At 33.1% G+C, this 25,965-nt stretch overlaps 1 protein-coding gene across 4 annotated transcripts in view; it reads right to left on the bottom strand.

The window, feature by feature from the left end:
- LUZP2 (leucine zipper protein 2) overlaps positions 1-25,965 on the bottom strand; it is a 390,997-nt gene that overhangs the window by 30,471 nt on the left and 334,561 nt on the right. For all 4 annotated transcript variants that reach the window (XM_039865935.1, XM_039865945.1, XM_039865920.1 and 1 more), the window contains one exon: positions 20,119-20,283. In XM_039865935.1, coding sequence (XP_039721869.1) covers positions 20,119-20,283 — 165 coding nt within the window. The remainder of the gene's footprint in view (positions 1-20,118; positions 20,284-25,965) is intronic.

Here is a 25,965-nt window from a genome sequence, read left to right as displayed (position 1 = left end):
CAGTAGAATTAAAAAATAAAGATGCAATACCATAAATACTTTAAAACAAATCCATTTTAAACCACATATGAAACTGGTATACCTTCAGAAAAATATAACTTTTCAAAACTTACTGAATTAAAAATATCTTGGGAAACCAGATATTATCTAGCAAAACAATAACTTGCAAGTTACTGGTCAAATGGACCCTATTGGTAGTTATTGAAAAAATTAGCAATCCATATTAATACATTTTTGTTTGCGTCACCAAATCACACTATACTCTAAAACAACTCTATATGGATTCAATAATGTAGTGAAAATAATCTGTGATATAATTGGAAGAAATACAGAAGAATGGTTTTATGACTTAAAGGTAAGAAACTTAATGAAAAAGGCATTATGCACTAGTCAAAAAATAAATCGATAGACTGATTCAACTACACTAAACTAGTCTTTTTATCAAAAACATAAAAAAGATAGTAAAAAAAGAAAATAAAACTCATTATATATATGAACTGGGAATAATTACTTGCAAATCAAAGGATTTGTTTCCAGAATAGGTAAAGGAGCCTTATAAATCAATTAGCAATTGAAAAAAAAACTTAAAAAGGAAAGGGCAGAGATACAAATGGTCATGTCCCATAATGGGATAAACAAATTTTGTATTAAGATAGAAAAAGATGGCACTCGGTCATTAGTCATCAAGGAAATACTGATTAAGACCTGAGTGAGCTACCATTTCATATCAGCAAAATTTTTGGCTTAGAATACTAAGTTTAGTGAGAATGTGCAATAGAACAATAATAAGGCATCCTCAATATTTGTAGGAAATAAATTTCAAGTACTCACTTTTGGAAAACAATTTTTCTATATCATGTGATGTTGATAAATACATGGCCTTTGATACTGCACTAATTCTTCTAGTTTATACACTTTAGGCTCGTATGTGTCTATCAGAGATATGAAATACAATGTTCAAAACTGCATCTTTCATAAAAGCAAAAACTGAAGTAACTCAAATATCCATCAGTAGCAGAATGAAGAAATAAATTGTAGCATTATCTCTTACTTAAATTTAGTAGTGAGAATTAATTGACTATGACTACGAGCCACAAACATGGATGCATCCTAAAAATCAATATTCAGTGAAAATAGTTACAGAAAGTTAGAGAAGGATAATACCATGTTCATAAAATTCAAAAACATTCAAAACTAGCTATACTCCATAAAGACAAATGTGTATGGGGTAAAATATACAATACTCACACAGTGTTGAAGAATAATAGAAAATTTAGAATATTGTGCATGAATACACAGTTAATATCAGTAATATTAATAATGTTCCAATCATGTTTTTATGTTGGTTGGTGGACTTATGTGTGTTTATTACTTACAAAAGTTAAATGGAAACATTAAATAATTAAACTGTTTACATCAGTTACAAAATATATCTATTGATATAAAATTGTTCATACTTTGTTAACTAAAATGGTTTACAAAACAATACACACAGTATCATCCTGTTCTGTGGAAATATATGAAAATGTGTATGTGTAAAGTAAATATTGAGAGAAAATACGTGAAATATTTTTGTATCCTACTTGTGGGGATTATGGGGTTGCTTTATGCTGTTTTAATTTTTTTTTATGCTTTCTGCTTATTTTTTTCTGAAATAAAATTGATTCTAAAATTTAAAAAAAGGATAAAAATTATAAAATATTTTATGTCAGAGCAAGATTATCCTAGTTAAAAGAGTTTTAAGCAATATGATGGAGGAATTGAAGCTAGGAACTAGACTCCAGGATTGTCTTAGAGAATAGGATTTTGACATGAGGAAAAGAAAACTTGGGTAAATAAAAGGAGCTCAAGAACAGAATGAGGCTTGTGAGAACTAAAAATAGTACATGAACATGATCCAAGGAGAAATTTTCAATAGTGGGAAAGTATGTTACATTGAATAGTTGATGGATTTAACCTCTAGATTGAATTTAGACTTTATCCACTATGTAGTAGAGAATTAAAGTATAATTTTTCACGTCTTGACAGACTTAGACATAATTACTCATAGAATTGGTGCTTGTAATTTCAGTCATTGCCATACAATCCAACTTAAATTATATATACACACACACACACACACACACACACACACACACACACATATATAATAGCTATGAAGAATGAAAAAAATGACATCATAGCTATTTCTAAACTTTATTTCTAAGAAAGATAAAGTTGGCAATAAATTATGAAGCAAAAGTAATGTAAATAACAGCACACGTTAATTATTTAAGAGAATTATTCTAAATTAATCATGAGAAATATTAATGTTTCCAAAATGTTTTGAATATGAATAGTGCTGTAGTAAACTGAATTAACTACTCTACAAGTAATAAATGCTTATTAATATTTCAAAATGGCATAAATCCTTGTTTAAATCAGAAATAATCATGAAACAACTTATTTCTTACACTAATGATTACACTAATACATGCTTAAGTTCTGAGGTATTACCAACAATTTTAAGATCTTAGAATAATTCAGGACCTTGATTAACATTATATGTATGGCCAACATGCATAAGGAGGACTATTTGCAAATGGATTGGAAGAATGTATGGATACGTCTGATTTAAATCTGGAATGATGAGGTCGAGTACAGAATTTTACTGTTTTAAAAAGTTGAAAAAACTAAAATAATTTATAAAGTTCCAGAGTTTGCATTTTTTTCTCTCTTTTTTTTTTTTTTTTTTGGAAGCGGGGCATGGCAATAATAGCTTCTATTTATAGAACTCTTGAACTATGCCCTCAAATATAAGTGAATTATGTGGATTGTATCCCAGTAACCAATCATGCTACTTTTAAAAAAATTTGTTGGGGTGACATTGATTAATAAAATTATACAAGTTTCAAGTGTACAATTCAATAATACATTATCTGAATATTGCATTGTGTGTTCAAATTTCCTTTTTGTCACCATATATTTGACCCCTTTAGGCTTATCTACCTCCCCCTCCCCTCTTTCCCTCTGGTAACCACTAAAACAGTTGTCTGTCTGTGTTGTTGTTTGTTTGTGTTGTATATTTGCTTTCAGTTTTATAGTCCACATATGAGTGAAATCATATGGGTCTCAATTTTTCTGTCTGGTTTATTTTGCTTAGTATGATTATCTCAAGGTCCACCCCTGTTGTCACGAATGGCATCTGCCATTAGTGAATTAACCACAGTTAATCTTAATATTGGACCACTGTAAAATTTAATTAGGAAAAAAGTGAAATTTTAAATCAATAAGATTAAGGTTTTTTTTTTTTTACCTATATTGCATATACGCCACTTTCCAAATAGAGCATTTCTGAAGTACATTAGAAAGAACAGTATTCACAATGTAACAATTCATCTCCAGAGGTTAAATGGTTTGTAATAACCAAACTTTAATCAAGCAATTCCTATGCATAATCTGAAACTTTCCTGTTCAAAATTTAAAATTTATTCTCTTTCACTCATTTTGATAGAAATACAAAAAAGCTAGAACTTACTATCAAGAAATATGTCTTTAGAAATTGAGAGTTCTCTGATAAACTTCAAACTCAATTTTGTAAATGTCTAATAAACTTTAAAACAAGACTTCTTAAATTGATGTTCATTGATACTAAATTATAGGTATTTTTTCTGTGGAGAGAGTCCATTGTTTTTATAAAATTATTAAAGCATCTGTAAAATACTAAATAAATTATTAAAGACAACAGATTTAAAGCATGTCTCCTATTTTTGTTACAACCCTAATGCCTTGCACATACCCTCCTTTTATGGGAAAATAATAAGCATGCAATTTATTTATTTGTTCATTTATTCAAAAACTACTTATTGGGTGGCTATGATATGGCTGGAATGTGGCAGACTACAAAAACAGATGTGGGTCCGGTGCTCATGGAACCCATTCTGGTAGAAGAATTGCATGTAAAACAAATAATTTCACAGAACTTTAATTAATTACAGTTTGGATAATTACTCTTAAAGAAGATTTTAGATTGCTTTGAGAGTACAGTATGCAGTAGAGTTAGCTGACCCATCTAGAGAGTCACGTAAGTTTCCCTGAGAAGAGGTATTGAAAATGAGACCTGAGGATGAGTGGTGGATCCCCAGGTGAAGAGGCCAGGAGATCCCTCCAGATGAAGAAGTGGAAGAGGCAAGGGGCTGAGGAAGGGAGAACTTTTCTAATTTTAAGGAACCAAAAGAAGCAATATGCTTGGGGTAAAATGAAAAGAGGTGAAAAATCCAGTTAGAGTGGAAGACATGGATAACTCATTAATGTCTGCTTAATTTTCTCTCTAAGCTTTTAGCTCTACCCTGAGAGTCATCCACATCATATATAGTTCCATCTTTCCTTCCCATCTCTACCCTTCACAGATTCCCTATATTCCACTAAGTTGAATCCTCTCAAGTGTTGACAGAGAAATGTAATAAAAGACAAAGTTGAAATGAATTATGTTGCTCTTCCTCTGTTGGCTCCCTTATACATACAAGTTAACAAAAAATTTCCTGGTTTTGGGCACAGAGTCTTCTTCAAAACCACCTCTTTAACCCAGGGGTTCCCAAACCCCGGGCCGCAGACTGGTACCAGTCTATGGCCTGTTAGGAACCAGGATGCGCAACAGGAGGTAAGTGGCTGGTGAGTGAATGAAGTTTCATCTGTATTTGCAGCCACTCCCCGGCGCTGGCATCATCGCCTCAGCACCATCCCCAGATCATCAGGCATTAGATTCTCATAGGAGCACTAGTCTCTGGTGCCAAAAATGTTGGGGACCACTGCTTTAATCTCTTTCTATATCTTCTCAATTACCTATTTACTCTTCTCACTACTAGTACTCCAATCACTTAGCACTCACTATATTAAACGCTCTCTCTGCCCTCTCAGATGTGTGTGTATGCACAGTGTTTTGTCTTGCATCATTTGTAACAGTCCCCTCCTCCTGACTCTGTCCTTCTACCCATGATTATATCTTCTACTTTATCCTTTATTCTTTTTCCTGATAATTTCCCAGTTATCCTTGAAAATACAATGTGAATATAATCTGCACTAATGAGTCTTTCCAAGCTTTCTCATGGACAATCACATTTCCATAGATGTTTTTCATGAATATAGTATAGTTTTGATTTTTAAAATATGTTTAATTATCTCCTATACTAAAGATTCTATATCAGTTATAAATCATTAGTTGTGAGTTATATAATCTATAACTAACAATAGCTTAATATCTTACATATGAAATCCTACAGTAAGGGAGTTCTAAAGTTGGTTAATTCTACAATTCAATAATGTCTCAGGATCCATGAGCTTTTCAGCTTTCTGCTGTAATGTTTTCAGAATGCTCCCACAAAATTACAAGATGCCTACAGCACTCCTAATTTAATAACTTTCCAATACAGTATATGGTAGTATATTGGCTATATACTACCATATACCTATTACATATTTATCTATTATAGATGGTAGAATCTAAACAATAGAATGTTTTGAAAAGTTATTAAATTAGACCCCAAGAATTGATTTATTCAGAAAGACTTACTATGTCATAGAGATATACAAGACTTCAAAAAAAATCCAAATATTCAAATTATTTTCAGGAAATAATGTATGTGCTAGAGAAGCAGAGAAGACTGCTTTTGCAGGTGATTAAATGTAGAATCAAAGCTGAAGCATTTGATAATAGCAGAATCCATATACTAGTATATTAACCAACAACAGGAAAATGACTACAAAGATGATATCATAAAGGAAGATGTAATTAATGAAACATAAAAGGATGTATAGTGTTGCAATATGGAGGAATTCTTCAAATTAGGAAGAATGGTGTTTTGTTCTAAAAACCTCATGTTAAGCTTCAGAGAATGGAGTGTCTAAAAATGCGCTGGATATAGCTGGGTTTTCTGGAGGAAACAGTGGTGAATTAAAAATAGGGAGATAAATGATCATTCTGTATTAAGAAATTACAAATGAGAGATGTTCATTCTTGGACATGTCTTTTTAAAAATTCTCAGAAGACTTTAGTCGTATTAGACAAAGTATGTGGTATTAGACAAAGTAATTTTCCAAAAGTAAAGGTCCTTTTGTTGTCGTCCCTTTTTGTTCCCATCATGGTAAGGCTACTGTGGAAGCATTCCCACTTTTATACACAACCAATTAGATTTCAGAAAACACACTGGATTTTCAAAAGGGCCTGAACCCTTCATCATAGCTTGCTGCAATTCGCAGATGGTTGTCAACACAGGTGAAACCTATAAATTCCCCCTAAATATTATGAGGCTTTAAATAATATTCTACCAAAGCACATTCTAGGATGTGAAACTCTGAAGTCATTTTTAAGAAGGTAAAGTATGTGACACTAAATCAAAACAATAAGCCATTCTGCTCACATTTCTATCTCTGACAGAGCCTCAAGAAACCTCAGAAATCAGGCCTCCATAATTTCAGCTTCAAAAGTGTGCCTGACCAAACTTTAAACTTCACAACTTATTGTGTAATCATTCACTCAGCAAACAATCATTCATCACCTGATCTGTCAGTGTAAGGCACTATTAAATGCTGTAGGGTGAAAGGAAAAATGAGAAAGGAAGAAGGACATAAAAATGAAGTATAAGACATTTATCTTAATGTTACTTGCATGTGTATTTTGATGGGAAAAAATGTAAAAATCAGAAATAAGGAAATAGTCAATTACTGTGTATATCTATAAAGAAATAATATATAAAATAATTCAAATAAAATTTAAAGTGAATTTTAATGAAATGCATTATATTACTCATAAAACGTTAACCAACTATGTCATCTTTTGTAAGAAAAAAAACAACTGTGCTTCAGTTTACTTATGAAAAATGAAGATAAATTCTGTATGATGGTAAATGCATGTCATTTTACAATTTTCAAAACACATGAAACTTCGTATTATATAATACCAAGAGTGAACCGTAATGTGAATTTTGGACTTTGGATGAACTAATGTGTCAATGTGATTTCATCAATTGTAAAAAATGTACCAGTCTGGTGAGAGATGTTAATAGTGGAGAAGGCCGGGGGTGGGGAGGGGTATGTGTAGAGAGTATGTGAGAACTCTCTGTACTTTCTGCTCAATTCTTCTGTACACCTAAAACTGCTCTGAAAAATAAAATATATTGAAAAGGAAAAATAAATGATGATAGTATTGGATTGTAAACTAAATTTTAAAATATCCATGAGTCCAATAATTTGATATAAACAAATGATTGAATAAATAAATAAATAAGGATGAAAGAACAAATATTTGCGATGAAAAAATTCTAAATAATATTTATTTACACTTTCCCTTCAGTAGGTGGAGCTTAAATGCCCTTCTCTTGAGTTTAGGCTGACAGTGATTCACTTCTAAAGAATAAAGTAGAAAAAGAAACAAATCCTAATTGTGGAGAAATCTGGCAGAAACCATTTTAACCAAGTAATGAGAGTTATCACCAATGATGTCATTTGTCCCTGCTATGATGATGAAAAGAGCAGCATACTTCTGGGGTACTATTTATAAAAATTCATAACCCTAGTCAAAGTATGAAACCCATGCTTTGGGGGATATTTATAAAATACCCATCACTCCTCAAAAGTGTCAAGGTCATGAAAAACCCAAAATGACTAAAAAACTGTCACAGACCAGTAGAGACCAAGGAAACATAATGCCCAATGCAATGTGTTACCCTGAGTTGGATTCTGAAATGGAAAGAGGACATTAGTAGAAAAACTGGTGAAAACCAAATAAAGTCTATAGTTTGGTAATAGTAATATAGCAATGCCAGCTTCTTGGTTTTGATAAATATACCATGATTATGTAAAATCTAACATTAAGGGAAGCTGAGTGAAGGGTATACAGGAACTCTTTACTATCTTTGATATTACATTTTTTGGTTTAAAATTATTCCAAAAGAAAAAAATTATTTTTTAAAAAGTGAGAGGAATTATATTTCTTCCTTCTAGAGTTTTGTGAGGAGTAATTAATGTCATATGAGTGAAGTACAACTCAATTAATATCAGCTACTATTAGTAGTATTGCTACTAACATTAGTTTCTAAAATTGTCCATGACAAATAAGCATTAGTTTATAATAAAAAAGAATATAATTTTAAAGAGTGGTTAATATGATAAGTGATTATTATGGGTGACCTTATGTATATGAGCATATAAATATGACAAAGAATTCACATTGTATACTTGTTCAGAATATTAGTTTAATCCCCAAATATTAACAAATAGCTAAAAATGAAAAGAAAAAAAATGCTAGGAAATCAGGCAGTCTTATTAAATGTATGTTCACACAAATTTAAAATTTAAAATTAAAACATTTTATCTATCATGTGCCAATAATATATTAAGCATATGGAGAAGTTAGAGAAGGTCTATTTTTAATGTAGTTCAAGTAAAAGCTTAGTGAGACCAAGGTCATGCTTCTGACTGTCTCAGCAGTAGTGTAATGCATCTGGGATTTTATTGGGCCATCGCTGGAGCTTCAGCAGCATTAACAGATGCTGCAGGGAGATGAGGACACCATCCCAGTTGTGAAGAATGGCTCTAGATTGAGAAGACAATGTTTATAATGTCTGAGAAATGTGGCAAGTTTAGGCACTGTTGGGTAATTATGTGGAGAGGTTGGTAAGAAGGCATTTAAGTTAGTCGGATGGAACACTAATAGATTTTTTGAGGTCAGAGACTCATGGAGATATAGGGAATAGAAAAATATTATCTTTTCCTAATGAGAGAAGTGGAAAAATGCCAATCAGGATTTCTTAAGTGCTCAGCAAAGCAGATTGGCATTCATGAAAGGAAACTTACCATAATATTGATAGGAAATTGAATACCTAATTGATGAAAATAAGGTGACGATTTTACAAATTGTCAACTTTATGGAAAGAAGTTAGGAGATGTTGCTCCTTATGTCTTTGAACAAGCATCCAGGGAATCTCTCTGTTAGCTACATTCTTTGATACCATATGTGTATATATGTATATATATATGTATGTGTGTGTATATATACATATATATTTAAAACATATATATGTGGTATCGTATACATATGTATATGTACATATGTATACATATATACATATATACACACATATATGTATATACACACATATATACATGTGTGTGTGTATATATACGTATATATACATATACATGTATATACACACATATATACATGTGTGTGTGTATATATATACGTATATATATACATATACATGTATATACACACATATATACGTGTGTGTATATATACGTATATGTGTGTATATATGTATATATGTATACATATGTACATATATATATATATATATATATATATATATATATGTATGTATGTTTTAACTCTATCAGGAATGATTCTGGGATGGATTAGTGTCCAATGGTAAATTTAGCCATGGAGAATGAGCAGTAGCAAAATTCAAGGTTCTAGGTGATTTTAATCCTATAGTGCATTTTATTTACAAGTTTAGATTTGCTTGAATATATTATACATGAATTTGCTAACTTTCTTTTGAATTTATTTTTAATTTAGTCTGTACCTGTTAGTATAATACTTACTTTTATTTTGCTATATTTTGTTTGAAGCAATACTTTATTCCATCGAATCTCATGTTTCCTATAACTTCATCTCTCTTGAAGAAGTTGTTTTGTTTTGTTCCCTGCTCCCCACCTCCACCTCCTTCCCTCCAGGACTGAAAAACAGAGCAAGATACTAATAGGAGTGCTATAGAGGGAATTTAGAAATTGGAGTTAGCGTGTTATGTGATTGGGGGCAGATCAAGGTTTTCCAATGCATTTGTCTAGAGAAACAGGAAACTTCTCCAAAGTCAGCATGTGCCTAATTTTTACTGATAAAGGCTATAAGGTATCATCCCTTTGAATTTTCCTCTATCTACATCAAAATTTATCCATAACCTTATTCATCTTTAACTACTTATCTCTCATCTCAGAAAGTGTCCCTACTCTTCTCCATGTCTAACTTTTCACTTTGTAAATTATATTCACATTCCTTGATGTTTCTTCTGTAATTTTGAATCCTGAATACATATTTGTATTTTTTCATTAACTTTTTCCATTCCTTCCTTTCTCTCTTACTAAAAATGTATACAATCTCCTTCCATCCTACTAAAAAGCCTCTCATATATTTGTCCACTCTCTTCTTCACAGCTCATTTTCTTAAAAGAATCTTCTAGTTTTCTCTCCTTCACTTTCTCACAAATTCCTCCAAATTTTATGTCCTTTGCATTTCTGAAAACCGTTCTCTTTTCTCCTTTTCCATAGCCACTCTCTCATTGTCTCTAACCAAGAATATGCTATTATTCTCCAACAATTTCGTTTGCTTCTAACATCTGTCCTCCTAAACCTCTTCTCTGTATCATTACTGGTATTATCTTCTTAAAATTGTAATCTCATCTGGTTTCCCTTGTTAAAAAACTTTTAGTAAATTTTTTGTGACTGCAAAACATAAAAAATAATGAATGAAAAGTCCTGGAGAGAAAAAAAAAATATACTGTCAACTTAAAATGATCATAACAAGTTGATTAAATTCTTCATAGATGTCCTTTGCTTTTGAGACTGTTACAAGGAAATGTCTTACAGATGGGGTTTTTAGGGTCAAGAATTTCTACTTATGTAAAAGAGACAAAAGAAAAAATGGATAAGAATTTTTAGTGTCAATGATAAAAGGTCCACTTGACTGATAATCAATGGAGGAGAAACTGGGGTCTGTCTTACATATAAATGGCCAAGTAGTAACTAAAAGCTAATCTAAAACACCTTTGAAATAACTTAATCTCTGTTATATTGGAGGCACCATGAATGTCATTACTATTTGATGAGTGTCTGAAAAATTTTCATTAAAATATAGTAAAAAAAATGAAACCAATCATCTGGTTTTTTCCTGTCCCACGCTGGGTCCCACCAGCATGAGGGGAGCAGCAGTGGCCAGGCAGCCCAGCTTCACAATGGCTCACTGCCACCCTAGCCCTAACCCTAAACATAACCCTAACCCTAATTTTGTTCCATCCAGTCTGAGATTCTGTTTAGGGGTGGCCTGTTTTAGGAGTGCCTAGTTTGATTCTGCTTCAGCAATAAGCTGTATCCACATCCCTGAGAAGAGCCAGACCCACAGAGGCCCGGCATGCACCCTCCCCGTCCCTCTTCCCCAATGCAAACAAGGAAAAAGAAGCCAAGTGGGTAACCAAGAAACTAAAGAAGATTTACATATAGAAAACTAAGAAAGAAGAAACTAGGAGAGCTCAGCTCCTGATAAAGCGGGCCAGAAGGAAGCCAAGTCTGATTGTATCATATACCATGTCTTAACAGTTGTCCTTGTCTTCCTTCCCCTCCACAATTCAGTGGAATATTTTTCTAAACATTTTGTAAATGCAAGTTTTTTTACTAGCTCTAGAAACGTTTTTAAAGAAGGGACTCCCACCTCATCCTATTTGAAAATAAATGCTTTTTTTTTTTTTTAAGAGGTGAAATAATTTGCTGGTTGTTTATTTCTTGGTACAGCAAGAAAATAGTGGACTATGAAATATGGGAGGCTTTGTCTTGGGTGTCAGCTTAACATCCCATTGGTGGGGGAGGGAGAGTAGTTTTTATATCCTATAACACACAGCATACTAAATAACAATTTGGAGTCACAGCTGTGCATTTAATATGTCTTGAACTTTTAAAATTACTTCTAGTCTCATATTGCCTTTTAGTAGAACTGTTTCCTAAAGAAAATCATTCCTTGACCTTGGCTCTTCCTGTCAGATTTTCATGTTCTCTGTAACATTTTTGTTGTGGTAGTCCAATTGCCGTAGTAACTTTGTTAATATGCTATGAAAGACTAAAAATTTGAGTATGTAGTGTATATGATATTAAATTGTAAACTTATGATGTAACAACTTATTAACATGTAAAGATATTAGTACTTGATATCATCTTAAGAAAAATTTGCCTCCAAATGTTAAACTGAAATAACTGCTTAGAAAAGAACCATAATTATATGCCTTTAAAATTTTCAGTACATACATTAAGAATTGCGTACAAATTGAAATCTCAATTATGAAAAAAAAAGGAAACTGGTGGGCATTCTTTTGTGACATAAAAGATATTCAGTAGTGAATTTTCTCTGAAAATCAATATGAATTTATAGACTTATGTAACACAACATTTCCACCAAGAATGTTTCATTTCTATTTTACTCTAATTTTAGAAGGAAAAAATAAATTATATCCTCATGTTGCTAACATATGTCTTTGATTCTCATTATATGAATCAAGAATGAAGACTAAATGAAAACTTATGAAGATTTGGTTTCAGATAATTCCAGGGTACAAATCTGCACACCAGTAATAAAAAGAAAACATCAAAGAGCCCTTGTTAGTTTAATTTTTATATTTATCAGATTAAATATATATCTCTTATAATTTATAAATTTATACATACTTATGTGTATATATAGTATGTATGTTCATATAGATATATTTTTAACTTAACCCTAACTGCATTGCCACATATATGCCATATATGCTAGTAAGTAAACAAGCCATTATGACCTCCTAGAATTGAAGATAAAACCCAAACAAAATCCCTTAGATGTAATGTTATATTTTATAAAATTGTTTTAGATTTATGTCATTATTTTTATTTTTATAATAACCCTAGGCACATCAAGATATAAAATAAAGAATGCCAATAGATGGTAGATGTTACAGATAACTAAATGTTTAGCTAATGACAAACTGGTAGAAAAACAGATCTGTCTAAAATTGATCACCTCTGGGCCAGTTGAGAAATCTCTTCCCGAAGCAGAAAAGTGGGTAGGGAAGAGAGGAGGTTTACTTGTTAGACTCCTTTCTCAGACCTAGAGTAAGAATCTTAAGAGCTCTCAGCTTTAGCTATAAATTAGAATAATCTGGGAGCTCTGAATAATCCCCAAAGCTAGTCTGCACTTCTGTTGGATCATATCAGAATTGTGACTGTTGACACTCAGGTGTGTGTGAAGCTACCAATGATTAAAAATGTACCTTAGGTTGAGATCCTTAGGTTTGTAATGGGGACTATTATGATTCCAGGTGCACTATTTTGAGAATTTTTGGAAATTACTTCGCAACATGTTTTTGGCAGAAAAAGGGAAATACAAATCCACCTTGCTTTAAACCTCCTGGCGCCAAGCAGAATGCAATTTTCACTTGGATGCCTTTAAGTCCTGAATAGGGCCACTGCTGCCTGCTGCCCTCAAATGACTTTGGCATTTCTGACAAATGAAAAAAAACAACCACAAATTATTCTTGTCCAATTAAATAGATATCACAGTTGTGACCTGCAGCTAAATCCAAGGCAATGAGTGATGTGGAAAACAAAGACGAGATGGGAACTGCCTGAGTGAGGATGAAATGATGGATTTTCATAACACAATTTCATCATTTTTTATCTGCATTGCTTATCTAAATTGTCTCTCATTTCTGCTCTTTCGATTTTCTCCTTTCTTTATGGCATTTACTATTATGATTACTGACATCACATTTACTGTGAGGATTCATTTGTAGTTTTATGCTAAAAACCTGTCGTTATACTTATTTGAATAGATTTATTAGATTCTCATATCTGAACAATAAAACAAGGCAAGTATTTTTTGTTTTAATTAAAGTGACATCCTACTAAAAGCCTTCTTTAAATCTTCTCAAAGTGTTATCTTGGTTTCCAAATATAATACATATCTCATACATTTATTGACTTTCTCTGCATCAGACAGTATTACATATGCTGAATATTATATGAAAATTTTCTTATTTAATCTTCATATTGGCACTATAAGGTTGGTGCTGTTATTATCTCCATCTTATATATATGGAAGACAAGTCTCAGAGAAGTTAACTAATTTGATAAAGGACTCAAAACTAGAAAGTTGCAGAAAAAAGGTATTTACTTACTCTGACTACTGAATCTTAGATCTCTATATTAAAAAATAATATCCTTGTATTTATGTTCATTACACTATATTTCTTGAATATTAATGAAAAGCACAGCCTAATCACACAGGCAAAAGTCCCCTTTTGTCCTCAAGGGTCTTTGGCTGAAACACTTGGGACAGAATCAGGAGCCTTTTCTATCTTTTGAAGTTTCTGTCCTAATGCGGTGACTGGTGAGTCTCAGGCCAGGAAGCAGCAGATGACTCTGTAGCGGGGAGACCAACCCTGCATTTCCCATGAGGCACGTGACCTGTTGGGGCATGTTGTAGGCAGCTGCCACATCCTATCCACAGACCCATGAACAAGCAGAGGGAGCAAGCCTGGGAAAAGCAGAGACCTTGTCTGGTGGGCTTGGGTCCCTTTGCATCCTGTTTTACAGAGACATCAGCCCTGGGAAGGGAAGGAGAAAAGAAGGAAAGATGCTGGGAATTGTCTTTGAATAACGTGCCAAGGCCCTATGTCCAGCATTTTTCTCATCTTCTTGAATCCTCTCAGAAACGCTGAGAGGTAAATATCATCACCCCTGTGTAGCGTGAACCCTAGCTCTAAAAATCCATATCATACAGCTATAAACACCAAAGATATTACCGTATTGATAATTCATTTTTTTTCACCTAACTGTAGACCTCTTGGTAATATGCTTCTTGTTCTTCCTCCTCTATTTATACATTTTCTAAACTATACAAAGTCACATTTAAGATTTTATAATAAAATGAATATAAGCAAGTAAACCAGTATAATGATTATATAGAAATCATTATTTTTCTGGAATCTGCCATTAAACGTTTTTTAGATATGTAATTATTTTGCCTTTTCTGAGCACTTAGTATGTACCTTTCTCTACCATGTAAATAGTAGAAGACAAAAATAAATTAGCTTCTTGATCACGTATTGTTTGTATATTATCTATGATGCCCAGTAGACTTATCTTGAAGGCTTAACACAAATACACACAAGCCACCTTCAAACACACAAACAAGAGGATGTTATTCACTAACTCTGGAGTGTAGAAAGATCCTGATTTGTAGTGTTCCCAATTTCTATGGAATAAATTCTACCAATTTCAGTATGCCAACATGAAATCACTAAACATTAAATTGGAAAGAGATATTAGTAGTTCAACATTAATATACTGTTTCTACTATATGGATCCAAAAGCCATAATACCTTCAAGAGCAGAGACAATAGCAAGATGTAATAGTTTTGACATTTATATTTGCTTTTAATATAATTTACTTAATTATAAGTGTATATAATTAATATTTCATGATGCTGTATTTAAGAATTGACTAGTACAAATTCTGAAAATTTAATAGCTTTTACAAGCAAGTATGAGCCATCTCCAGCAGACCACTGGAGTAGTCACCATTCTAAATATACACAATGACATACATATTCTATGTTTTGTACTATTAAAACAGGCATATAAAAGTCATGGTTCTCAGCTCAAATATGTGATGAAATAATGAAAAGTAGCTCAACAGCAGATAAAGAAAAGGGGTATATTTTTGCCATAAACATTCCATCTATTAGACTATAAATAAAACCATACTCAAATTATTTCTCCTGTCAGGTGTCTTTTGTGACTCTCATCTCTTTTTACTCCTAGAGTTCCCCAACCTTTTTGGTACCAGCGACTGGTGCTTCTATCAGAATCTAATGCCTGATGATCTGAGGTGGAGCTGAGGCGGTGATGCTAGTGCTGGAGAGTGGCTGCAAATACAGATGAAGCTCGCTTGCTGCTCACATCCTGCTGTGCAGCCTGGTTCCTAACAGGCCACAGACTTTATCAGACCATGGCCTGGGGGTTGGGGACCCTGCTCTACACTGTCTCATCAGGTAATTTAATCTATTCCCACCATTTAATTATCGTCCATTCTGATGATGCCAAATCACTTATCTCCACTCAGATATCTTCCCTGAATTTCAGACTCAAATATATAAACAGATATTGGAAATAAATAAACTCTTGATTTTATGATAGATGTCTAACACGGCATGCTGAAAAACAAACCAATTTGGATTCTCCCTTAAAAGCTCTTTTTGCCTTTGTCATCACAGTAAATGAATGCAAGCATTGAGTGTTATTCTTTATTTCTTCCCTTTACATATTTCTTCCCGTTATTTCTTCCCTAGGTCACTGCAACTCTATGCCTCAGTTACATCTGGAACCCCATTTCCACTTCTGCACTATAGATCAGGTCACCATCATCTCTGGCATAGATCATGAAATAGACTGTCACTGGTTTGCTTGTTTCTATTCTAGTTAGTCATTTTATGCAAAATGCAAATCAGGTCTCCGGGTTCATACCTTTGCTCTTTGACTCTGTTGGAACACTATTTTCTACATAATAAATACATTATATCATAACAAAGACATAATAAAGACATCATCTTGTGTACTTAAATCCAAGTGCTTCCTTAATCTTTATTAGAAGCTATTTGAAATATGGAATTTCAAATAAAAAAATTTTTAAAAAATGTCTTGATCTACTGCACACTCCTTTTTTATTCCTTTTGTTTTCTCTTTACAGAAAATTAGGCTGCAATCTCCAAAAGGTCAGAGTTGCATCATTTCAAATTTGCATCCCCAGTGATGAGTACAGTTTCGGTGTACAAAAGGAAAATAACTTAGTTAAATATTAAGTACTTAATAAATGCCTAATAATATTTTATAACTCATAAGTAAGAAAAATATCCAACAAGAAGAGGGACACTGTTATGGATTGAATGTTTGTGTCCTCCCAAATTCATATGTTGAAGTCTTAACCCTCAATGTGATGGTATCAGATGGGACCTCTGGAAGTAATTATGTTTAGATGAAGTCATGAGGGTGGAGCTGTCATGGTATGATTAGAGAAGGGTATCCTTATAAAAGAGAGAGAGAGATCACCATGCACATGTTCATAGAGAAGACCATGTGAACACACAGCTAGAAGGCAGCTGTCTACTCTTCAGGAAAATGGCCCTTGTCAAGAACTGAAGCTGACAGCTCCTTGATCTTGGGCCTCCCAGCCTCCAGATTGTGAGTAATGAGTGCCTGTTGTTGAAGTCCCTTAGTCTATGGCATTTGTTAGAGCAGCCTGAGCTGACTAAAAGAGAAGTGTAACAAATGTCATTTTAAGATGAATTCTCTAGAGACATCTCTCTGGACACTGAGTAATGTAGAGCAAATCGATGAGCTAAGCACAGTCATCTCCCTTAAGAAGAGAGGAACATGCAGCCATCACCTAATTCAAAGTGTGATGGAGAGCCATGTGAAATAAACACTGTTCTCAGAGTACCGAGAAGAGAAAAAAATTTCTGAATGAGAGGGTAAGAAAAAATTCACTTGAGTTAGAGAGAAGCAGGCATAACTATGGAGAATGCGGTGAAGGAAAGGAGGCTGATAGACCTGATTAAGTGTCCTCAGAAGAATCTTAAGTTGTAGAACTAAATGGGTATAGAGCAAGCATGCTCTAGAAATGAAAAAAAAAAAAAAGTAGGGGTTACCAATATGTAATTTATTTTTTAAATTTCCACCAGTAAATTCTTATAATATTGAACTTCCTATTTGATGAAATCTGTGGCTTTTAAAATACACAATGAATATATATAGTATATATAAAATATTTACATACATGTGTATGTATATGCATGTATACACATATACACGCGTGCATGATGTAATAAAAATTTGACTGCATTACCCAATCTTCTGAAAGAAAAATGTAAAAATAAAATGACATTTTTGGAGAGGCTATCTTGTCTTTTGGGCTGAAAATTGCTTACTTGGATGTGTTTCACAGATTTCAGGAAAAAATCATTAACATACCCTCCTTTTTTCAAAGAAAGGTTGAAGATTTAAAAATATCAAACAAAAGTAGGTGAGACTAGCCATATATCATGAAAAATAAGAATTATTATTTATACTGCTCATGTCACAACCACACTCTGAGCTAAGCACTGGAGAAACTGAGGCACAGAGAGGTTAAGTGATGTGATTGCCTCACATCTCTTGAATAGGCATATCATATTACTGTGGCTATAACTTACTGACTCTGAAAGCTTACCAGTTAAATGTCCTCATTTTTGTATATAGAGGAAAATTCCATGACTGAAGAGTTTGTTTCTTACACACACCCATATGACATTATACTTTCAGTATTTTAAAAATATTATCTGTGAGGTGTCTGCGTACAGATAAGCCACAAGCATATATAAAATACAACTTTCACCACTATTGAGAAGATAAAGAATATGGCCAAACATAAACACCAGAGAAGCTTTTAATGCTAATCTGTAAAATAGAATGCTCTATAGTAAATCAACTTAGATTTATTGAACTTTATCTTCAACAATTGGACTTTTCTGTTATTGTTTTTGAAAAACGAGCAAACCAACCTCATTTAAATGCTTCCTATCTTTTTATGTGATAAGCCTAAAGAAATGATAAATATTTATTATTTATTTCATCAAGAAGACATACATTTATTTATAGTAAATCAGTTAAGTAACAATCAGTAATTTCCTCCACACATTCAAGGTCATAAGAGCCCAGTTTTAATAATGGGCTTAAATAAACATACTTTGACTTGGAGACAAATGTAATGTGCCATAAAATTACAAAGCTAATTTGCCCAAAGTTGTCAGACTTAATAAGGCTGAACCATTGTTCCTTCCTTAGACTAACACTAAATGGAGGCAGTAATGGTTTCCCGGTAGGTAGATGAGACTGTCTGGGTAGCTATGCATTTAACCAGTGACCAGATTCAATACATTTATCCAGGGCTTTTCCAAAACATAAAAAATACATTATTATGCAACTTTTCCCTGAATTTGGGTAAGTAAACAAACATTTTAGAGTTTTCAATGAAGGGGCAGGAAAAATAAAGTAGAAAAATATTGGCCTAACATTTTTGAGATCTTGTAGTATATAATAAAATCAAAGAGAATAATAAGATGAAATAGAAATACATGTTTTAAATGATTTTTGACAAAGAAACTTGAGATTACACAGACTAATCTATGCAGCACACAAATCCACAAAGCTACAGGTAAAAACTGAACATTAGAATATTTATTTTGTTTCACCTATTTTTGAATCTCCATCCTGAAAATAGTACTTCCCTATTCTACAACCATTTATATCCCCTTTAATCCCCAAAGAGGGAATCACAGAAATATCATTAAGAAATAGAACCCAAATGTGAGACATCACTGGGCAATGGCATGGGTGGTTCTTAGGTTTTCCTGGGCCCATCCCTAGAGCCTGGCATTAGAAGTGGCACTGGTATCTATAACATTTATTTTAACAGGGAGAGATCCTAATGCAGGTAATATGAAAGCCGGCACTTTCCAATAAATATGTACTGCCTGAAACTAAACCCTTTTCTCTAATAACTATTTCAGATTGTTAGGATTTATTTAAATGTAGATCCTGCAAATTGAAGGTCCTGAGGATTGAGGCAAAAATAGCATTGACATTCCCCTGTGCCCTCTCTGAAGTAAGGTGGTGGGGGAGACTCAGATAAAGATTTGCTTGTCAATTGGTCTCGAAATCTCCTGGGGAGTTTTGAAAAATACTAATGACTGAAACACAACCAGAAAAAAATTTAATTTAATAGATTGAGTCCCAAGCGTCAGGATTTTTTATAAGTATCCCAAGTGAGTCTAATGTGCCGGCAGTGTGGAGAGCTATGGACTTAATTTTGAAAAAAATATACCTCCTTTTGTAAGGATGATGGTTTACCCTAGGAGAAAATATTTTCCATATTAAATCTCTGGTGTTCACTCTAATGTAATACAAGATATTTCTTTTAACTAATTGTAAGATAATAATAATTAGCATTTTTTTAGCAAAAGTTTAGAATATTATTTCAGAATAATAATTATTATGATTATAGTAACAATGACAATTGTTATTTTACAATTAGATAACCCTGCCTAAGAATCTGCTGGCTCTTTACTGAAGACCATTCTCCAGTGACAATAGCAACTTTATAAATTGGTTTACTATGTTCCATTTACTTTCTAATCTTTTAATCACTTTGATATCTTACTTGGATCCCCACTGATGATTGTATAGAGTGAACTCTACAGAGTATGTCATTTGATTTTACTTTTCAAAACACAAATAAATAAAGTGTACCTTGCTTTCCATCGTTGCGTCTGGAATCGCAGTGTCAATTGCCTTGGGTAGAAATGACATATGAGTTGGATTTGACCTTGTTAGACTCAATGGGGATGGTTGATCATTGAAAACTGTTGACAGACAGAGGTTTACAGTCTCTTTCATTGCTTTCAGTTGCGACTCCTACAAAAAAAAGAGATCACCATTTTTACATGTAGTTCTGGTTATCATTTATCTGATTAGATTCTGTTTTCCTCCTAGTCTGCACTCACTTCTCACACAAGTACATCTTAGTTTTCAAACATAATTGCTAACTTGTAAATTCTGTGATGACACCCTATTTAATGCACACACTCAGTTTGTTTTTAGGGGCTAATGTGGTTCATGATATTTTCTGAACACTGAAATTTAGAAACATTTTTTACTTTCCCCCCTTAAATTGGCATGCTTTCAATCATGATGGTTTGCTGACAAAAAACATTGTACTCACTCTGAAGTAGAAAATGTCCTTCTTAGAAATTTGCCATCTTTTGATTACTATCAACATCTTTTATTACAAATCACTCCCTGAGCAATGTAAGCTCCTGCGTTTCTCAGATTAACCTAACCCCCACCGCTGCGCCCGCCTCAATTGCCCACATCGTAGGAAGAACAAGTTTGTTTCCGATAAAACCCTTATTTCCTCTGGGCCTTGTTAAGAGGTAGAAGTTAATTTGCTGTGATTGTAAATGGTAACATTAATACTTTCTTATATTAATATATCATAATATTCTAGGCACTTTCACATGCAAAGAATAATTTTATGCTTTCAAACATCTGTGAAACTGACATTATTATTATTTTACTAGGAAGAAAAGAAAGTTCAATGTTTTTATGCTAGTTTATTTTTGGTTTACATAACAAAGCAGACTGTACTAACATGGACAACCATCTTTACCTCTCATCTAATTGCCAGCTCCCACTTCTAAAAATGTTTTTAAATGCTGGTAAGTTAATAATAATAATAATAATAATAATAATAATAACAACAATACAAAGCTGAGCACAAATGACAAAGATTCTCAGGTGCTAACGTGAAGAGAGACATACAAATTTTTGGAAATCTCATGGTAACTCAGAGGTAATTTGGGGCATGCTTATAGGTCCTAATAAGAAACTGTCACATAAATATTGATTTCAAGACATGAAATGTGGCCTTTGCTTCAAGAGACATGAAGAGAGAGATTAGTCACTGGGACCAAGATCCCTGGACAAGTTGGCACACATGGAGTTTATCCTTTCAGTGCATTCATGGATCAGCGAAGCAGGAAAGTCTGTTTTCTCTTTCTGTCAAAGTTGTATACATCCAACAAAACTACAGCCTTTTATATACTACGCCAGAAATACACCTACACATAGCAAGCTCCCCTATTTCTTGTCTCCTTTAAATCCTTCATGGTCTCAGTGACCCTGACTTAGATCCTTCCCAACACCTACCTCTGTGCTTTCTACTCACATTTGGTATATCATATTTATCTTTAAGTCAAGAGTATCTATCTTCAGCATAATGGTTTAAGAAATCTCTCTTTGGTCATGTCAAGAGATTAAAAAAAAAATAGCAATAAGAGCAGTAACTGGAAAATATAAGACATATGGCAGACATGCATTTCCTTCTCATTAATCTTGCCCTGTCAAAGTGTCTAAGACAAAATAAGAATCTGATAAGGACTAGGAAGGAACATTAAGTGGACAGAAGGGGGCTAAGCCGAATGATGACTTTTTACTCAAAATGGCCCCTTTTATTTGCTTTTCTGAGCCCCTATATCATCACTTTTCTTGACTGATCCTGTTGTTTCCTCCATATAATTTATTGCCATTTTTTTAATTATGTATATACACACACATACATAAGTTGCCTATTTTGTTTAGAACTGTATATCTAGCACTTAACACAATTCCTGAAACATTATAAGAGACTCAAGAAAAAGTTTTTTGGATAAATAACTTAAAAACTTAGGTGAAAGTGTGTCTGTATGCCAGGGAAAAAATTGACAAACTTATACCAATAAAAATATGAAATAATAGTTCAGATTTCTCTTCCTATTGGTTCCTTGTCATAATCTTGGCTAACTCTTCCCTTCTCTCATTACAGAATAGGAGATCATGACATTGGGAGCTATGTCAGGAGTGAGATATTCCAGATGACACTGAACATCTTAAATTTGTTTTCTGTTTTGCATATTATAGTGAGACAATGAAAACAGAGCTAATGCAACAGTGTCAGGCAGGTCTTAGCCAGGACTTAAAGCTAATGTGGCTTTGAAATGTAGAGTTCAATGCTCAGATCATGCAGGAAGGAATGATGGTTATTGTATTCACTGTGTTTATATCTTGGCTCCTCCTAACACACTATACATCTTAAAGTTGTATCTGTAACAGGCTTAAGGTATATGTTGCCATAACAGACAAATTCCAAAATAGTGGCTGAAATTGGATGTTGAAAATAAATAACAAACGATATTGAATTAATAGTTTCAAACACTGAATAAAACTGTAAATGGGGATGTGTATATATGTTATATTTTTAATCGTCTGAACTTTGGTGTGACCGTCTCATCTGTTCCCACATTGTCAGGATCATCTGAGATAACAGAAACAATATCATCTAGATGTGACCTCCAACTCCTAACCTTTCATAGCTACAGGAGTAAGCTCTCTTTGCTCTTATGTTTCAGCCTATCCTTAATCTCTTAGCTTCTGATTTTATTCCCTTTTGAACCATAAGCCTGTGACTTTGCCTCCTATGTCAGATTCTGTCTCCAGTCCTTGGTTACATTGTAGATTTTTTTTTTTTTTCCTGCCAGAGATAGCAGATTGCTGTGAGCAGTACCTGCCCTAGCTTGGTCAGATTTTTACCAAAGCACACAAACAAACAAAACCCCCAGCTTTCTATTTAGTCTAGTCTAGAGTCTGTTACAGACACTCTTCAGGTTTGGCTTGATCCAGTTCCATAAGCAAGACCCAGACAATGACTTTATACCACAATATCACTACATTTTCATTCATTCTGCTAGCTGTAGTCTGAAACTTCAAGCTACTGTTCACTCTGAAGTTCACTGGAATAAGACATCACCTAATGAAATATGATTTGAATGATATAAATATACTTTGCCCTAGATCTTATAACCTATTTCCTCCTAAGGTCAGTCTTGCTTTTGACCTGCCTTCTGCCCACACCAAACCACTTTTCCATTTGCTTTGAAACTCCTTAATAAAGACCTGCTTGCCATAATGTCTTTTATGTATAGCTCATCAAACATTCCAAGCTCATTTGCATCTCAGTCTTTATATTTGCTGTTTCCCCTGCCTGCAGAATCTTTTTCCAAATAGCTATGTTGGAAATTTTCAATTAAAATTTATATCTCAAAAACATAATAAAATAAAATAAAATAAAATAAAATAAAATAAAATTTATGTCTCAGCTCACATATTATCTTATTGGATACAGAGCCCCTGATCACCCTTTCAAGGAATACTCCTTCCTTAAAGTCTCCATTGCATTTCTTAACTTATGTCCTATGTAGCTTTTGTTATCATTGCAAATTATCTTACTGTTTATATGTTTATTGTTTATCTACTTCTATTACAATGTAATTTCTTTGAAGGCTAGTACCTTTTTCACAGCATCACCAGTTTCTAATTTAAGAAATATTTGTTAACATAAATGAAGCAAATCCTCCATAGCTGCCATTTTACATGAGAAAATTACAAAATATTTTGCACTTTATCCTGCATATTATATAACATAAGAAATGTATTATTTTCGACACTAAAATACAGCTTGTGCTGTATAATATGTAAAGCTTATAAGAAATTATTGTGCACGTATATGATCTTAAAAAGGTGGGAGATTTAGAAGGTATTTCTTGTGTGTTTGTGAGTACTTTTTTCAGAAAAATGTATTTTTTTTATGAACAACAAAATATACATTGCAAAGACAAATGTGCTTCTAATTTCTCATCTCCTGACAAACAAACATTCATAAGATATTATTCATGTCTATCTTAATTCATTTACATGAAGATGGAAGTCCTTAGAGAAATGTGGGTGTAGTATCAGCTGTTGGCTTTAGAAAGACCATGAGGGGTTGTGATTCCAAAGGCTTTCCCCTTAATTTTATTTCTGCAATAAAATCACCTTTGTATATCCTGAAAGATCATTTAACATTCTTGGCTCTCTGCTCTAGGTGAACTCTAGGTCTCTTGTATGTAGGATGAATAGCATGTTTATTAATTTATCTTCATTTGTCTATTTAATCGATAACTATGTATCATGCTCCCATTATGTGCCAGACACACTGTGGCAAAAAGAGTTCTCATTCTTTTAATACTTAGTCACAAAAGTCTATGTAGGTCACCTATCTTGTGTCATCTGTAATATGGATGCATTATGCAGGCTTTCTTGAGTGAAAATGTATGAGATCAGATGTGATAGAAACTTTTTTTTTTAATATGAAAGTTTGAGAGATAGTTTTTATACCATAAAGTTGTTTTTACATTCCAGTAGCTGAGGCTAACTATAATTCATAAGATATTGCCAAATAAATAATTGATGGTTTGAAAAACCAAGGTCGAGACTCAGATTTTGAGGTTATTATTATTTATATTAGGATAGTAAACTGAGACTTCTTTCATTGAAAATGTTATGAGAACCAAGTTGGAATGTAAAGATGTTTTCATAATATTTATGAGATATTGAAGGTTATTTGAAGCCCAGGTAGAACATTCTTAGGAACTAGAGACCTGAAGAGCATAAAGAAGTCTCAAATAAAGATATAAAGATGATGGAGAGAGGTGATGAGCAATTTCATTAAACTGAAATTTTTTTATCCATTTTGAAGTGAAATAGCATTTCTATCTGACTTTATGACTACGGTTTATGAGCCTCATATATATCTTACATGAAATTTGTTGAAATTAACCTCTAGTAATAGAAAACACTATAGTTCACGGTAGCAAAAGGAATGACAAGATACTGGAGGTTAAAGAGAGAAATTGTTATCACAGAAAGGCAATCTCCATGATCTCAGTCACTAATAATAATAATTACTATGCTTACTGAGTGTTTTGCAGGTATTAAAAATTCTTCGCAGTATGTTACTTTTTGAGACATATAATTTTCTCATCACCCTTATAATGTAAGTTTCATTATTATTTCATGTTACAGAGAAGCATAAAGAGTTTGAGGGATTCAAACACAGTCATTCAATGGAAAAAGTTATAACCTGAACACAGACTGACATTGGAGGCCTTTATTTAAACACTGCAACATATAGCCTCTCACGTTGAATCCAGACTATGGGATGGTATGGTCTAGGTAAACAGTGATGGAGAAAGGAGTAGAAATGGGGAGGAGGAAAGCAGAGAATGGATAAGATGAAGGAGAAAAAACTCTACAATAACCCCAAGCTCTATAATTTTCCCATGAAGTATTATGTAACTATACCAATCTGTATAACCCACATGTACTCAAAATACACATATTCATTCTCTGTGCTTTTATGACCATATGGCTCTGCATACAACTATTTTCTAATTGTAGATGTGTCCCAAAATTGTGAGATGTGGGACTCAATATCAAGTATTTTTTGTTTCCCATAGCACCTAGTACATGGTGGTGACACAAAAGGCATTCATTCAAAGCTATTTAGCTATTGACTGACTAAATAGATTACATAAAGTCAAATCAGGAATAAGATTTAATGTAAGAAAAAACACTGCAACAGAATTTTTAAAAACTCAGAAAAGGCTGAGCTGTCTCAGGATTGTGGGAATTCAACATCTTTCTAGGACTTAAAGCATAGTGCAGAATCATGCCAGGGATGTC

Source organism: Pteropus medius, unplaced genomic scaffold (assembly GCF_902729225.1).
Source record: "Pteropus medius unplaced genomic scaffold, Ma_sr-lr_union100, whole genome shotgun sequence".
In the NCBI taxonomy this organism is placed as follows: domain Eukaryota; kingdom Metazoa; phylum Chordata; class Mammalia; order Chiroptera; family Pteropodidae; genus Pteropus; species Pteropus medius.
This window is presented reverse-complemented; position numbering and strand designations above follow the sequence as displayed.